General features: G+C 37.7%; 1 protein-coding gene across 1 annotated transcript; it reads right to left on the minus strand.

The window, feature by feature from the left end:
- Window positions 1–5737: 5737 nt before the first annotated feature.
- LOC145798342 (receptor-like protein EIX1) lies at window positions 5738–8587 on the minus strand. Its single transcript, XM_082885879.1, has one exon. It carries the CDS (start codon window positions 8585–8587, stop codon window positions 5738–5740), a length of 2850 nt encoding a protein of 949 aa, XP_082742005.1.
- Window positions 8588–18747: the final 10160 nt, after the last annotated feature.

Genomic DNA, 18747 nt, shown 5'->3' on the forward strand with positions numbered 1-18747 from the left:
GACCGTGGTCCTTGCGATATTCGCATCGCCTATCCCGTCTTCTCGTGTCGGGAGGTCCCACCATTTTGGATGGCCATTTGAAGAATGGAAGGTGGTGGACTTTGGACATAACCGTGCTGATCGGCTCCAACAACTGCATATATTTCTTGTCCACGCGCTTTGTGCGCCTGCTATCTATTTGAAGTAGTTCATTAGCTCGATGGGAACATTGGTCATTTGATCGGCGTGAATCTCGCCTTCTGTCTCGTTTAGCCTGATTTCGTGGTTTAGGGCTCCATGACGGTACAGAATTTATCGGCTGAACGATTTCAGATGGGGCCGTCTTGTTGGCCTTATGCCCGGTTTTGACCCGGAGGGCGTCATATTCTACTTTGCAATATTCCTCGACTTTCTTCATTAACGACCAGACTATTTTGAGGGGCTTTCTAGTCAAGGAATTGCGGAGGGCACTATCGGGATGCAACCACATTTTAAAGGGAGTGATGGCCATGGAGTCATTGCAGGCGTCATCTACAAGATTAAAGCATTCCCAATAATGCGCCGAATACGCTCGTAAGGTTTCCCTTGGTTGGATTTGCATTTCCCAGAGAGAATCGGCTTGCTTTGGCTGGACCTCATTGGTGATGAACCTTGCCCTGAAGGATTTTTAGAGTTGATGAAAGCTCCTAATCGATACTGGTTCCAATTTATAATACCATATGACGGCCAATGGTTCCAAACTGCTCGGAAATATTCGGCATATGAGGGCCTCGTCGTCCGCATGCAACGTCATGGCTTGCTTATAATGACGGATGTGATCAGTGGGATCCAATTTTCCGTCGTACAGGGTGAATGATGGAGCTTTGAACTTCTTGGGTAGTACTGCCCTTACAATCCGTCGCACAAAGGGGTCATGTTGGTCCTCTTCATCTGAATCATTTCTTCTTCGCTTATTCTGTGCACGCGGACACCCATCAGAGGAACTGGACGTTCCAACTCGTCCATTCTTTTTGGATTCTGGGGAAGATGAGTCGGAATCACTGTCACTATCTTATTTATGAACTCGAGGTTGTCGACCATCCTTTTTCTGAGGTCGTTCCGGATTTTGGCGTACCGCCTGTTGGGATTTTGCCACTTACAAGGCCAAATCCTGTCGAAGGCACTCGTTCTTAGCAATCATGTTCTCCAACCTCTGTTCATTTTGCTTCACCTGATCCATGATCGCTTGCATTGTCTCATGTACTGAAGTCGAGGGTGAGGCCTGGGCAACTGAGTCGAAGTTCAAGGCACGTCGTGCGATGATATTCTCCAGTCCTAACATGTTTCTTGGAGTGAGGTCATCTCTCGGTATAGTGTCATCAGCGACTACCTGAGGATCTTCCGTTACCCCCGCCATGGATGTACTTGAGTATTCCCACAGATGGCGCCAATTGTGGTGAAGTGGTTTGGAAATACTCTTTGAATCCCATAGGACACTTGTAATCCTCAGTTAGTCACTTGAAAAAGAATGAACACTCCGGTCAGGGGTGCCGGAATTAGCACTCCGGCGGATAAGTCAGTGTATGCTCTCTTGGTTACTTGTAAGCAAGTTTTCTAGATTTGTTCTCACATACCTTCCTTTTGCGGGTGATTCTCTATTTATATTTTTCTTCTGGGCCTCAGGGTCGAGCCCACTCTCATTCCATTGCACGTCTATTTATTCGACATTCGTTCTACTGGTTCTAGGGTTGATTAATCTACTCGGCTTGGGGATCGTCCATAATGGAGCTAAATACAGATTTCGTCCTTCTTCATATCGTTATCCGGCTTTATTACCCCCCACATTATCCGGCTTCCACATATACGAATCTTAACAAAGTTATAGGTATAATGTGCATATACACTACCTGTGACAAAACATTCATATTCTATATGATCATAAAGTACCAAATTTCATATCTCAATCCATTTTCCTTCAATTCTTTTCAAGTTAGTTCATTTTGTCTCAATTCATGAGTCAGTTTCATTATCCTTTAGACAATCCAACTGAGACTACAACTCAGTAGTTCTCAAATCAATACAATTATCACACAAACACTTCAATTTTTCCATTTCAAGGAAATTTCATCCGCGGGATCGGCACCCATGTATATGCGCGGTTTTGAGACTTTCACCCTGGACACACAAGCCAACTTAATTTCAAAAAGTCCATCCCCTATCTCCTCCCAAACATAGAGTGCATGCCATTTCTCCTCCCAAACATCATACATATACAATGTATTTAAAACATAGTCATATTCAATGACAACCAACAAGAGATTAGTTTCAATTTACCTAATCCTCATGCAATTTCTACAACAATCATAGTTATCCCCCACCGATAGCCCAATACAAATATTTCTAAACAAATATTCCATCTCAAGACAGATAAATTGTTCAAAATTTTGAAAGTGAGGGGTAATGCATATCCAACTCCACCATTCACAAATCTATTCATCTAATTTCACATTTACAATACCAATTCTGTTTATTTATACAAAATAAATATTTAAAGCATTTTAGAGCAAACTTCCCTCTTTTCCAAATATCAATTCAAATGTCAAAATCAACTATTTTGCCACAGTATAATCTCATATTCAACCCCATAACCATTTATAACTCATTTACTTACAAACCCCTCTTTTGATTTTATCTCCCAAACCCTAGGTTTGTCCAAAGTACTCCCCAAATCCCACTATTGTTACACAACAACCAATAACTAAGTTAAAAGTCACATGAAAGTGTAGAAAATCCCTACCGCAAAAAGAGAAGACAAGCAAAGCAAAGGTGAAACTCCAAAGATGCTCAAACCCAACTCTATTCGGATCAAAATGGAGATCTTGAGATGCCCACTCTTTTTAACAAAGGCGCATGGGTGGAAAAATCACTAGAACTAGGTGAAAATGTAGAGAGAGAGAGGGTCTGAACTTTAGGATTTTGAGATAAATGGATCTGAAAAGGTGTGTAAAAAGTCATTTTCGCGAACTAATATACACACAGTCCGCTCGAATGCAAAAAAGTGATGCTTGAGCGTTAGACACAAGAATTTGTTCCACTCGAGCGCAAGAAGTGCCGCTCGAGCGCCAAGGCACAATGAAGAAGACGCTCACCGCTCGAGCGCAGGAAGTGACGCTCAAGCATAAAAAACACACATCCAGCAGTTTTACAAACAATAGACCAACCGCTCAAGTGCAAGAATTGGGCGCTCGAGCGCAAAAAGCACCGCTCGAGTTTAGAATACACTCGCCCAGTAGTTTTGCAGACCTGCAAAAGTACTGTGAGTTTGAAATCCCGCTCGAGCGTAAGAAGTGTCGCTCGAGCAAAGGAACAAAAATCTTGGCAACAATAGTTTAGAAACCAAGCAACCAACCTATCCCAAATGCAACCACAACAACCTAATAGATAAATTTAAGGGAAAACAAGGAGAAATAGGAGATGAACACCAACACTAAACCATGAAACTCGAACCCGGGATACAACAAAGGTCTGGTCAAAACCGGAATCGCTATAGTCAGTGTGAATAATGAGGATGAAAAAGGTGAGGAGAGGGAATTCTAGAGATATTGATAAGTGAAAAATAGAATAGGAGTTATAGGGAAATAAATCTAGTTAACAGGACCGGCCCGTAAATGCCTGTAGATTTTACATATAAATAATATTTCTCATTATAAATATTTTTCTTGAAATTTGTTTAAAATATGAATTCTCTCCCTTGTGACTCTTGAAATTATATTTCACTCTTTTAATTTTTAATCTCATAACAACTGACTATTTTTATTAATAAATTATTAAGTTAATTAACAATTTTTAATGATATTATAAATATATTTTAATTAATAATTCTTGTAATTTTATTGTTGCATAGAAGAGTTGTTAGGAATTTTATTTTTTCTGTTAATTTTGTTAACTAAAAAATTATGAGAATAGGGTATTTTTAATTTCCAACATCACAGGGGGTAATTCATATTTTAAACAAATCTCAAAAAGTGTATATGTAATTTACCGTTAAGTTTTTAAACACTATTGTTTTGTGTGTGTGTAAGGTTTAGAGATATTTATTTATTCATTTTTTTTTTAGTAAATTATTTAAAAATATTTTAAGTATTTTTTTCTTGTAAAATCCATTTAATCTAAATATGTTTAAAAATAATAATTTGAGGGAAAAAATCTTATAAAAATTCACTAAATACAAAAATTGTAAAAATTAAATATATTTTTATATATTTTTTTTTTATTTTCACAAATATTTAATTTTGCGGAATTTTTTTTTTTTTTTAAAAAAGACACCTATGGTTTGATCCTTATAGCAAAATAAATCCTGAATTTTTAATTTTATCAATTTGAACCCTAACCTTTTGATTTGTTTTTAATCTAAATCATCTATCTATTTTTTTTAGGTTATACTGACAAAAAAAAAATAATATTTTAGTTATTAAACTCAATGAAAAGCGTATTTTAGACATCTTATGTAAACATACATTGACTTTAATGGCTAAATACTATTTTTTCGTCAGTTTTACTTAATGAAAATATGTCAATGATGTATAATAGATTTTAATTTTTTTTTTTTTTTTTGTCTTTAGTAAACTTTTTTCTTTTTTTAGTTAAATTTGTTTTTATTTTTTTAGCTGCATCTAATCTGGATGCATCTATAATGCAATAATGTTCATGAATAAATTTTAAATATATATATATATCACTAAAGACTAAACAAAAATTTAAGTTTTTCTGTTTTCTATCTTTCATTGTTTGCATCTTTAGTGAATTTTTTATATCATATGGAACTGATGTGTAAGTGATGTGGCAAATTTTGTTAGTTTTTTTTATTGAAGTTAGTTTAGGAGTAAAGTGGGAAAGATTGCAAACATGAAGGGCCAAACTGGGATGGATTGCAAATAAAAAGGGCCAAGGTGGGAAAAATCAAACTTAAAGGGCCAAAGTGGTATGGATTGCAAATATAAAGGGTCAAAATGAGAAAAATTAAACTTAAAGGGCCAAAGTGATAAATGTGTGAAACTTTAGGAGGGAAAAGTGTAATTTACCCTTTCATTTAAATATTCATCAACGAGGAGCATGATCATTCCATTGAGAGATCAAGAAATAGTCGCTTTATTCCCATCCAAATCATTCCAGTGAACTAAATTAAATACTCTCTTTGCTCTTGCCTTTATTTATTTATTTATATAACATCATATATTTGTTTGGTTGATTCCATCAATGAAATTCCTTTCTTTGCTGATATAATAAATAAATAAATAGATAAATAAATAAACACTATCTCAAAAAAACATTCATCGCATTTTGAGCTTGACAAGAAGCTTAAATTACTCTAACACTTTTACACCGAATGGCTGATGGATTTATCATTCATTTTCTTTTCGCACTATATCTTAGCAAACTAAACAATGCGAACCTTCTCAAAAGGAAACAACAAAGTACATCAATTATTACACATAATTATTTATAAGGGAATAAATGAGCAATTCCTTCAATTACAAATATAGTGACATTTTAAAGTGAAATTACAGAAATTGTACCAAATATCATCAAGAAATCGAAAATAAGCAATTCTCCAACGCATCTTGAATAGTAAAGGACCCACCACAACCCAAAAACCAACAACAAATCCAAGTGCCGATATCGCATAAAACCACACTTCTGGAAATCCCTCTCCTTCTTCATTGCCTCCATGTCCAACTTTAGGTATTGGCTTGTTTGTGTCGCAATTTAGGAGTGGAGGTCAACAAAGTTTGTTGCCGACAAAGCTGGAGTTCTCTAAGCTTTGAAGCTGAGTACTTAATGGAATTCGTCCTATCAAATTATTATAAGACAAGTTCAAGTGACTCAAGAATGTCAAATTTGACATGCTCAAAGGAATTTCACCATAAAGTTTATTTAGAGAGAAATCCAGAGATTCAAGTTGTTCCATATCACCAATATTCTCTGGGATCTTTCCCGTAAAATTATTTCCCGACAGATTCAATGAATGCAACCCTACTAGACTAGTTATTCCCTTGGGGATCTCTCCAGATAAATTGTTTTCAGAAAGATCCATGCTTGTAACCAAGTTAAGGGTGGTGGTATATTCGACCTCTCTTCCTTTGGTCACCAAAAATGCATTTTCTACCTCCATTCCTTTGGTCAACAAAAATGCATTTGGTATAACTACACTTGTGTTATTGAATGTGTGATAAGAAATGAGACTGCTTGAATTTTGTTCTTTTGCCATGGCCATAAAGTTGTTGAAACATTTTGGCACAAATTTTGAGAGATTATTATGTGCGAGATCCAAGATTTGAAGAGAACTTGGACGACATAGCTCATATGGAATGCTACCTTGAAACTTATTTGAACGCAGGTTAAGAACTACCAATTTCAAAAATGAATTCCCCATCCAACTAGGTATGCTTCCAATAAATTCATTTCCACCAAGATCAATGAGCACCAGATTTATGCAATGTTGTAGAGATTGCGGTAGTTTCCCTGAGAGGTTGTTATGTCGCAAGTGCAATGATTTGAGGGAAGCTAAATGTCCAATAGACGGTGGAATGGTACCAATCAATTTGTTATTTTCTAATTTTAAGACTTGCAAATATTGCCAATCTTGCCAACAATTAGGAATTTTTCCAGACAAATAATTGTTTCCAAGATTAAGAACAGTCAGTAAATTTTGTTTCCTTATCTTACCACATAAGGCGTGGTAAACAGATCCTAAAAAAGAATTATTTGAAAAATCTAACCATACCACACTAGAGGAGATGAATGGTAACATACCCCTGAAGTAATTGAAACTCAGGTCAATCACAAAAGCACTAATGAGAACCTTAAATTTCCTTGGAATCTCTCCACGAATTTGATTATGAGAGAGATTTAATTGTGAAAATTTGGAAATTTTGGGCCAAAACCATTGCGGAATGGAATCAGAAATTCCTATGTTGGATATGTCCAATGCTTCCAATTGTCCTTGGTATTGAAGCCAAGCTGGAAATTGCGGTCCTAATTGCCAAGAGGCCAACATCAAAGCTCTAACTTGAAAAGTGGGGATCCAACCATCATGCACTTTCAAAGTTAAATCATTCCCACTTCCATCTAAGCAACTTAATCTTGTGAGATTGGCAAAATGAATCTCAGAAACAACACCCTCCATCAAATTATGAGATACATCTAATGTTTCTAATTTTGCAAGTTGCCCAAGACTTTCAGGAAGAGTTCCATTCAAATGATTATAGGAAAGATGTAACGTTGCCATAGATGATAATCTTTCCATCGACATTGGTATGTTTCCCTCAAGTTGATTGTGTGACAAGTCAAGGCTAATGAGGGAAGTCAAGTTTCCTATGGCTCCTGAGATTACACCTTGCAAGGAAGTGAAAAAATTATAGGACAAATCTAGATCTCTAAAACTAGTCATGTTTAGAAGGCCAATTGGAATTGGTCCCTGAAACTTATTGTAGCCTAAGTCTAGAACAACAAGGTCTTTGAGGCTATACAACTCGTTGGGCGATGATGAATTCAGATTATTTCCAGAAGCATAAAACTCTTTGAGAGAAGTCATGTTTTGAATACCATTGGGAATTGGGCCATAAAAGTTACAATCACAGATATCTAGGGAAACTAGATGATTCAGACTAAAAACCCACTTAGGTATAGACGATGCAAAATTGTTACCAAAAAGGTCGAGGATATGTAGTGATGTAGAGTTAATGGTAGTTGAAGGAGAAGAATATTTGATATCACAAAAAGCTAAGTGCAATTCTACCAAAGAAGGAAGCGAGCTTATCATCTCTAGCCAATCCACTGCTTTGCTAAGGTTTACCCATGACATATCAAGGTGTTGTAATGAAAGAAGACCTGAAACCCAGTGTAAATACTGTGATTCAATTTCAAAAAAAGTACCTTGAAGACCAAGATAACGCATCATGGTGAGATTGCCTAGTTGATGAGGAATGGCTCCGCTGAATCCGGCATTAGACAAGTCGAGGTACCTCAAACTTCCAATAGAGCCAATGAAGCTAGGAATGCGAATCCCTCCAAAATCATTCCAGCTCAAGTCCAGATAACGTATCATGGTGAGATTTCCCAGTTGATGAGGAACGGCACCGCTGAATCCGGCATTAGACAGGTTGAGGTACCTCAAACTTCCAACAGAGCCAATGAAACTAGGAATGCGAATCCCTCCAAAATCATTCTGGCTCAAGTCCAGATAACGGATGCGCTTCAAATCGAGCAAAGAAGGATTTATTTTACCTCCTAACTCGTGATAATGCCAGCAAGCTTCATATTCAGAATAATTTCCATTATAATGACAATAAGCATCACTATAATTATTGGAAAGGTGGATCTCATGGACATGACCAGTGATGTTGTCGCAGACAACTCCGGACCATTGACAACAGTCATTACCAGCCCACGAGGACAACCTGTTCGAAAGGTCTTTAAAATCTTTCTTGAATTTTAGAAGCGCTAGCTTTTCGGTTTTGGAGCAAACAATGTTGGAGTTTCCATTGCAAAAGCAATTATGAAATGTTGCAAAGGTGAGAAAGCAAAGGTAAAAAACAATTGCTGCAATTCTCATGGATGATGAACCCATGATAAACATGCAACACAGCACAATTTAGTATTCGGTGTATTTGTGACTTAATGTCGAATGTTATTCGCGCTATATATAGTGCGTTTTTCCTGGCCAGACCTTGGCTGGTCAATCTGGGGAGATATTTTAAATGACTTTTGTGTAATAATCCAAAGGAAAATTTTACAATCTTTGATCTTTCTCACTTATATCTCCATCAAAGTATTAGTGCCTAGCTAAGGAATGAAATTTGAGTTTGGATAAGCACACATCATTTTCTATTATATATTATATAGTTTATTTAGAATGAGAGTGGGGTTTACGCATGTAAATTTCATTTTTATTGTGGATAGACGGTAATATATACATATATATGTATTTGAAAATTATAGTATTTTATTTTTCATATTTTTTATTTTTATGATTTTTTTTAATATTTTAAACTATTTTTTTTCTCTTTAGATACACATAATTTAGACACGCTTAAAAAATGTAATATTTTTGAAACAATATAAATAAATAAAAACGCTAGATAAATACAAAAGAATATGAAAATATATATATCCTTTTGTATTTAGGTTATATGCATCTAAAAATAAAAAATAAAAAAAAATATTGAATATTAAAAAAAAAACACTAAAAAAATAAAAATAAAAAATACAATTTTCAAAAAACCATTCCAAACCAAACTCTTATCGTTGTGGTTGGTAGGGGAATTTAGAAAAGAAAAAGAAAAAAAATAAGTAAAATGTGAATAAAATATATTTGCATTAACTCATCCATGAAAATGTAACAAACTCTAGTGCAATTCATGTCATTCTTCCTCATGACGTGAAATTCACGTGAATATAATGTCTTTGGTTTTATTTTTCTGAATTCAGCTTTTTGAAAATTGAGTTTTTTTATTTTTCGTATTTTTTTGTTTTTAGTAAACATTTTTAAAATTTTAAGCAATTTTTTTTTTTTTTTTTACTTTTTTAGACGCACCTTACTTAGATGTATCTAAAAAGTAAAATATTTGTGAAAAAATATTTCAAAAATTAATAAATACACAAAAATATGAAAAATATACTGAATTTTCATAATTTTTTTGTATTTTTGGTATTTAGTGAATTTTTTAAATATTTGTTTCACGAAAATTATACCTTTTAAGTATATTTATGTTAGGTGTGTCTAAAAATTAAAAACATTGCTTAAAATATTAAAAAAATTCAGTGAAAACCAAAAAATACAAAAAATAAGAAAATAGAATTTTTTGAAAAATATTTTTAAAAAATCCAAACCAAGCAATTGATAAACATTATTGAAAATTTTAGTTTCATAGAAATTGATATGTAATATGAATAATTTCTTTTTATCTTCACACATTTTATAAAAAAAATAATTTGGAGAATATTCCAAAAATTTAAGTATGTTTATGAAATTTTTGGAATGGTTGCATAGAAATTAATATTTATTAAATTACATATTCTAAATATAGTGATGAAGTTCTTAATATAGAGTCGTGAAACTTAATGGAAACCGAAAGTTTTTGGTGGTTTCAATTTTGATTCATTTTTAAAATTTCACGATTTGGATTGATCCATAAATTTAGAGAATAATAACAACTAATTTGATTGTTAATTTACCTCAAAATCAAACTAAATTTATCTAACCACCCATATTGTTGCCCTTCTCATGGATGAAAAAACGATCCTGACCACAACTTTTCAATCTATGTCTGTGAATTTAGAATTTTAGTTAAAAAATCAAAAATTTAATATTAAGGTCAACTTATTCTTTCTAATTTTTTTTTACATAATTTTTATAAAAATTTTAAAATATATATATTTAAAAAGTCAATTCCCAATGGACGAAAATGGATTTTGCATTTGTGATCCTATGAGATATTTTAAGCAACTTTTTTTGCAACAATCCAAATTGACTTGACTTGGGCTGTGTTAAATGAATGCAAGGGGAATAAAAATAAAGAAAATTTTCATCAGATATACATTTAAAAATAAAGAAAATTAGTAGAACGTCTATTTTAAGGAAATTGTTTAGTCATAAATTTTATAAAAATATAGCTACTAATAATGTAATTTATTAGATTACGTCAATTGATAAAATAACTTAAAGGTAATCTAATCGATTATATATTGATATCTAATTATATTTCAATTTCAAAATTTAAAAATAATAAAAGAAAAAAAAAATCAAATTTATTGATATATTTTTTATGTTCATGAAATACTTTTTTCAAAAGTGCTTATATGAGAAATTTTATTTAATTAGTAATGTAGAAAAATTACATCAATTTTTTTGGCACATAACTTGATCGGCACCTCTAGACAATTTTTACTTTCCCCCTTTAATTCAGAGATGTGAGATGTAAATTTTTCTACATAAACAATGTTATATAGATAATGTACAAAAAAAAATTTAAATAAATTCCAAACAAAATTTAGTGAAGCATAATTTCAAATTTATTTATAAGAAAAAAGATGTAAACAAGGACTATAACAAAGATAATTAAGACTGAAATATGTGTCAAAGTCCCACTACAATAGCTCTGTCAAAAGTCAAGAAGACAATTATGGTGGGAGGGAGTACACGAAGCGCGATCCAAACGGATTAGGAAGAAGATAGCCATTTCTTGTAACGTATATTTTAAGAAGACAATTATGGGAGGGAGTACATGAAGCGTGATCCAGACGCATTAGGAAGAAGAAAGATTTCTAATGTGTATTTCACTTCATGGGAAATTTTATGGTACAGTGTGCTATGAACTTTTGGTTATGATTTTTATTTCTTTAGTTATGATTTATTGTTTTTGTTAATTATGATATATTGTAATATTATTTGTAATATTATTTATGACATTATTTTAGTTAGAATTTGAAAATTGTTGGTTACACCTCATGTGATATTTGGTTATAAGTCAATTTTTTTAATTTTTTTATTTTAGCTATAATTTACATAGTATTGATGCCCCATTTGGGATAAACTTTTTTTGCCTGACTATTTTACTATTTTAATCTGACTAAAAAAGTTTGTATAAGATAATGTGGGAGCCGAATTTCGCTAGATCAATAGGGACGAATGAACGAGTCCAGTCCGGGACATAATATTTATTCGGCATTGATCCTAATCAATAGAAGAGCCGAATAAAATAATCGGCGTTCCAACTAGTGGAACAAAGGCCGAATAGAAGTACATGTAAAGGATCGAGGATGGGCCTGGCCCTAGGGCCCAAAGAGAATAATATAAACACAGGATCATCAGTCAGAGAAAGGTAGGTGAGAACTAGTGTGCTTAGCTTAAGATACAAGTAATCAAGAGTATACACTGACTTATCCGTCAGAGTGCTAATTCTGGCACCCCCGACCGGAGTGTTCATTCCTTTTCAGGTGACTAGCTGAGGATCATGAGCGTCCCCCAGGATCTGAAGAGTATTTCCAAACCACTTCCCCACAATTGGCGCCGTCTGTGGGAATACTCAAATACATCCATGGCGGGCGTAACGGAAGACCCTCCGATAGTCACTGACGAAACCACATAGAGAGATGACCTCACTCCAACAAACATGCTTCGACTGGAGACTATCGCCGCAAGGCGCACCTTGAACTTCGCCTCACCCTCGACTTCAGCGTATGAGACAATGCAAGCGATCATGGAACAAGCAAAGCAAAACGAACAGAGGTTGGAGAATATGATCGCTGAGAATGAACGTCTCCGTCAGGATTTGACCTTAGAAGTGGCAAAGTCCAAACAAGCTGTACGCCCAGATCCGAAACGACCTTTGAGGGTAGGTGGTCAACGGCCTCGAGCCTGACAACAAGACACTGATAGCGACTCCGACTCATTATCCTCGAAGCCCAAGAAGAAGGGACGACCCGAAACTACCAGTTCCTCTGAAGAGAGTCCACGTATAAGGCATAAGCGAAGAAGAAACAGTTTAGACGAAGAAGACCAGCACGATCCCTTTGTATGACGGATTACAAGGGCAGTGCACCCAAGAAATTCAAAGCACCATCATTCACCTTGTACGACGGTAAATCAGACCCCACCGATCACATCTGCCATTACAAGCAAGCCATGACACTGCATGCAGACGACGAGGCTTTCATGTCAGAATATTTCCAAGTAGTTTGGGACCACTGGCTGTCAGGTGGTATTATAAACTGGAGCCGGCTTCGATCAAGAACTTCCACCAACTCCAAAAATCCTTCAGGGCCAGGTTTATCACTAATGAGGTCCAGCCAAAGCAGGCCGACTCCCTCTAGGCAATGCAGATTCAACCGGGGGAAACTCTTCGTGCGTATTCGGCGCGGTATTGGGAGTGTTTTAATCTGGTAGATGACGCTTGCAATGACTCCATGGCCATTATCGCCTTTAAGATGGGATTACATCCCAACAGTGCCCTCCGCAGCTCTTTGACCAGGTGGCCCCCAAAAGCAGTCTGGTCGTTGATGAAGAAAGTTGAGGAATACTATAAAGTGGAAGATGACGCCTTGCGGGTTAAAGCTGGAAACGTAATCAACAAGAAGACTCCTTCTGCAATTGCTCAGCCGTTAAATTCTCTACCACCTCCAAGCCCTGAACCACAGCATCGGGCTAAACGAGACAAGAGACGGGATTCTCGCCGATCGAGCGACCAATGCCCCTACCGAGCAAATGAACAACTCCAAGTCGATGGCAGGCACGCAAGGCGCGCCAACAAGAAATACACAGAGTTTTTAGAGCCGATCAAAGTGGTTATGTCCAAAATCCAACACCTTCCATTCTTCAAATGGCCGTCAAAAATGGTGGGACCTCTCGAAATGAGAAGACGGGATAGGCAGTGCGAGTATCACAAGGATCACGACCATGATACTGAGAGTTGTTACGCATTGAAGGATCGCTTGGAGGAATTGGTACAAGATGGTCGGCTGCAACAATACATCCAAAAAGGCAACTCATCCAAAGCAATAGCCTTAAGACAGGATTCCCCTCCACTCGACATGATTCACATGATATGCAGCCTGCCAATGTCATCCGCGGTGCACACGATTCAGTCGAATCCCGACCCTCAAAATTAACTCAGTCCAGCTAAACGGCCCCATGAAGCTGCGAGAATTGCTTTTGATGATTCAAATTTGGTCGGAGAGACACTCCCCCACATCGATCCCTTGGTAATTGAACTACACGTAAACCGATTCACCATTGAGTGCGTACTCATTGATCCGGGGAGCACATCGGAAGCTATGTATTACAAGACATTCACCAAGCTCGGCTTCACTGAATCGGATCTCTCCCCGGCACCTTACCCACTATTCGGCTTCAACGCCAATCCAGAATACCCGTTGGGGAAAATCACACTACCCGTTCGAGCGGGCTCCCGAACAGTGGAAGTGGAATTCTTGGTCATCAAGGTGTCGTCGCCATATAATCTCATCATGGGGCGAACTTGGTTGCACACTATGCAGGCCGTGCCAAGTACCTATCATTAGCTGCTACGCTTCCCGACAAAACACAGCATTGAGCAAATCCGTGGCTCCTAGAAATTGGCACAAGCATGTTATCTCCTTACTGGAAAACGCCAAAAGAGTTGCAAGTGAATTCTATTGAGGTGCCAGATCAGGAGAGCCTCGACGATGTTGGGCGGCTCCCAAGTGAAAAGGCCATAGAAGCCCTAGATCGGGTTGAAATCGATGGAAACCCAGACAAGTTCTTCATGGTCGGCACCTCCTTGAATCAAGCCGGCAAACAGCAGCTAATTTCCTTCCTGCTCAGTAACCTTGATGTCTTTGCATGGACTCCGATGTCGGGTATAGATCTGACCGTTTCGCAACACCGTTTGAATGTTAATCCTAAATGCAAACCGATTATTTAGAAAAGTCGGCGGTCAGCCGCAGAGCACACTGCCACCATTGTTGAAGACGTTGACAGGTTGCTTGACGCCGGGGCAATCAGGGAAGTGACCTACCATACATGGCTCTCTAATACTATGGTTGTGAAGAAGAAAAATGGGACTTGGCGAGTGTGCGTTGACTTCACGGACCTAAACAAAGCCTGCCCCAGTGATTGTTTTCCCCTACTTAGAATAGACCAACTTGTAGATGCGACGGCACGCCATCAGCGTATGAGCTTCCTCGATGCTTACAGAGGCTACCATCAAATCGACATGCATCCGGAGGACCAAGACAAAACTGCATTCCTCACTCCAAGAAGAACCTACTGCTATAAGGTTGTGCCTTTTGGGCTGAAGAATGCAGGGGCAACTTGCCAAAGACTGGTCACTGCCATGTTCAAGGAGCAACTCGGCCAAACTATGGAAGTGTACATTGATGACATGGTGGTCAAGTCCAAAAAACTCATCTAGTTGATTTGGAAGAGACATTTGACATTTTACGCAAATACAAAATGAAGCTTAACACTTCCAAATGTGCGTTTGGGATCGGCTCTGGCAAATTCTTGGGTTACATTGTGTGGACACCCCATTTTTGACCGTCCTCAAGACTTGGACGTCACCGTTTGAACACTCGATGATCATCCTTGTTTGTGTTCGTCTTGAGTTCCCGGAGGCCTCGGTTGTGCGCCTTGCCTCAGGATCTCCCGGCTCGACTGTTTTGTGTCTGGTTTTGCACCAAACAATTGTGTTTTTGCTTTGGAGGGCAGGGAATGTCTCTTGGGCCATCCCCACACTCCACCGGCCTTGGCATGAGGCCACCGGCTGTGTTTTGTTGCCATCGGCTGAATATGATGGCCGGTCGGCTATTTTGAATGCCGGTCGGCCAATTTGATGGCCGGCCGGCCAAGTATGATTTTCAACAGATATCTCTGCAGACAGCTGGCAGCTGTCACTCAAGGCCATACCCCAGCCCATACCTAGACGTGGGAGTTCTGAGGAAGTTGCAGATTGATATATAGTTATATCAATCAACAAAGAAAATAAGAGAAAGGGCAGAGGAGAAGAAGAACAAGAAGAACAAAAAAGGAGAGACAACTTAGACAACCTTTGTTTAGCTTTGAGTTCTAGGGTTAGGGTTTGTATATATCCTATCTCTATATCTCTCTTTCTTGGGGTATTTGTGTGTGTTTTAGGCCTTAGTATTGCACACAAACACCTACTACTACACCATCCTCTTGGAGCTGAGGTTCTAGAGGGTTGTTTTTGAAGTTTTGAAGCTGGTTTGGACCTAAGGAGACTATTGGTCCACCATTTGTGAAGAGGGTCTACAAAGGTAAGAAACTTGTCCCTTTTCCCCCGTTTTTGCAAAGCTTTTTAGCCTATCTTGCAACTGTTTTTGAGCTTAACATATAACATATAAAAGTTCTTTTTTTGAGTTCTCTAAATAGTTTGTTAAGGGTGTTTTAAGATTTGGGGTTGTTTGACCCCTCTTAGGGCTTATTTGGCCCTTTTTGGTGCCATTTTTGTTGAGCTCTGGGACCAACTTGTTTGGGCCTCCTCACCACTGAAATCTTGAGGGATTTCTAAGGTGAGGATGGTGCGTTGAGGTCCTAGGAAGGAGAGGGCCACCCCCTCTCCTTGTTGTCCTTGAAAAGGGCCATTTTTGCCTCTTGAGGGAGCATCTAGTTTAAGTGTGTGTTCACCATGCCTTAACTGATTTTTGTGCTTATTATGTCATAATATGCCTCTGTTTTTAGTTGGTTTTGGTACACCATGCTTGCTTAGCATACATGCCTTGTAATGCCATGATTTGTCTCAATACATGCATAGCATTTAGACTACCATGCTCATGTGTTTTGGCTAGGCTTTGTGAAGCTTACATGTATATTTTGGTGTGCTAAGGGACTATTTTAGGTCATTTGAGTCATTCATGTCTTGCTTTGTATAGCTACCATGTAATCCCTCTTGAATGCCTTAAGCCTTGGCCTCTCTAGCATGCCATCCTTGCTTTGTTTCAGTGGTTTGGAACCACTTACCATGTTATTTCAGTCCTTATAATATGCTTGCATGCTTGCATTTAATGCTCCTTTGACATTTGAAGAGGTTATGCCCCATGCTCCATGTTTGGTCATTGCGTATGCTTCCATGTATAAGTCATTTAGATGCCATCTAAGTGGTCTTTTGGCTTTGTTTTAACATGCTAGAAATCTGATTTTAGTTGTTCAATTCATGCCATGTTTGGTTTTGTGAAGGGTGGTTCAATACCCCTTTGGATTGTCTTAAGCCTTGGCTTTGCTTGCATGCTTTGATGACCCTTGTTTAAATTGATTTGGCATCATTTTACAACATGATTTTAGAGCTTAATGTGCATGCTAACTGTCCATATTGTTCTCCTTTTAAGTGTGCTTAAAAGTCCCTCTTTGTGCTTAAGTGATGGCCCATTAACATATGCGTGTGTATGTGTTGGCCCTCATGTTTGAGCACTTTCGCCACTGTTTTAGGTTAGTTTGAGGGCTGCCTAAATTAGTCTAAGTCCATTCTTGCATGTTGTGACATGCTTACCTTGTGTGTTGATTGCATGCTTGGCCTATCATGTGTTGTGGCATGTTTAAATGACTTTGCATTTGGCATGCATTTCTCTTAGTTGGAATTGCCTAACATGTTGCATGCTTTGCATAGTTGCATGCTTGAGTAACTAGCATATTTGCATACTTATGTACCTTGAGTTGTATGCCAAACATCATTGCTTGTTTGTATTGCCATGTTGCATACTTAGCTTCTATGCCTAAGTTGCATTGCATTAGCATGCATGCTTGGACTCTTGAATTGCTTGTGATAGAGGTTGAGTTCCATTTGTTTGTTTATGTGCATTGCATTCCATATCAAGATGCACATTTGATTCTTTGGGCCATCATGCATGGAAATGCGCGATTGGTGGTCCAAGAATCGAAGACCATGTCCCTTTGAGTCATAAACATGATAAAGGATATGATTGGTGCATACATTGCTTGAAATGCATTGCCATGCTATGCCTTGCCCTCTGCTGCTGCCAACTGCAGGTTTTGCAGAAAGTTTTGGCTGACCGGCCATCGTTGGTGGCCGATAGCTTAATCAGAGGCCGTTGAGAATATCATATGGCCGATGCTCATCTCCTTCAGCCGATGGTATTCCTCAGCATCAAAGGAAGCATCCCTGAGACTTTGGCAATCTTCAGAGGAGTAGAGCAGGGAAAACAGAGGCAGCTTGTGCATGGCAGTGGACTTCCGAGCAGAACCGAGCATGCATCGCATTGGACCTAGTTCCCGACGCCGTTTATTGCTTAAATAGATTAGTTAAAATTGCTTAGCTGATTTATTTGGTCTGTAATATTTAATTAGCTTGTGAGTTAGTTAAATTGTATTATTCTTTTGGTCCCTCCGAGTGAGGGCAAATTTGTAATATGTGTGGGTGCGTGTGTGCATGTCTTCCAAACCCCCACTTCTTTCTCCCTTTTATTTACCTGCTATGATGGTTAGATTAGGGCATGTTTAATTTAGCATACCTTATGCTATGCATGCGTGCATCATTCATCAGTATTGCATGCACCAGGCTCGGCGCATCATACTAACTGCATAAGTATTTCAAATCTAACTTAAATACATGCTACTTGTGCATTTTCACATGTCATTTATAGACTAGCCGAGCCTACTCTAGTGACATTCCGTATGCGTTGCATTAGGTATTTAAACATGGACTTGGATCATGCATTGATTGCTAACGAGTTCTTTGTTTTGGCACAGAGTACGATGTAAGTATTTATACTTTAGCATCTCGCATGAGTGTGAATGTTAACATGACAGTATGCTTGCCATGCGGCTATATGCTTACGTGATATTACTGCTTGAATGCCTGTGGGTGAAGGTCAGATTGTTTGAGTTGGAACAACTCATTGAAATCCATGTTTTCTTCTACTTGCGAGTAACAAATTTCAAATTGTTTTCCAAACAAACGGATATGCAATGTTTTGTTCCAATTTAGGAGATTTAGTCTATACTTGTATGCTGTGCGCATAACATAGTAAATCTAGGCTAATAACCGGAATAAGAACACATAACGTTTTCAAAAACGGATATCACGATTAGTAGAGGCTGATCTTCGGATCGGGCGAGAGGGGGTGCTCATAGCTGACCTTCCCCAATCGTACCCAAGCTCCCGAGCTGAGGCAACTTTGGTGATGATGGACACGTGGCCTTTGGCACCGAGTCAGGGTTTCCTAAATTTCCCCATAATAAAACATTTAGGTGGCGACTCTATATCTGGCAAAGCAGTC

This window comes from Camellia sinensis, chromosome 1 (genome assembly GCF_055761805.1).
Source record: "Camellia sinensis isolate YWXY chromosome 1, ASM5576180v1, whole genome shotgun sequence".
Classification (NCBI taxonomy): domain Eukaryota; kingdom Viridiplantae; phylum Streptophyta; class Magnoliopsida; order Ericales; family Theaceae; genus Camellia; species Camellia sinensis.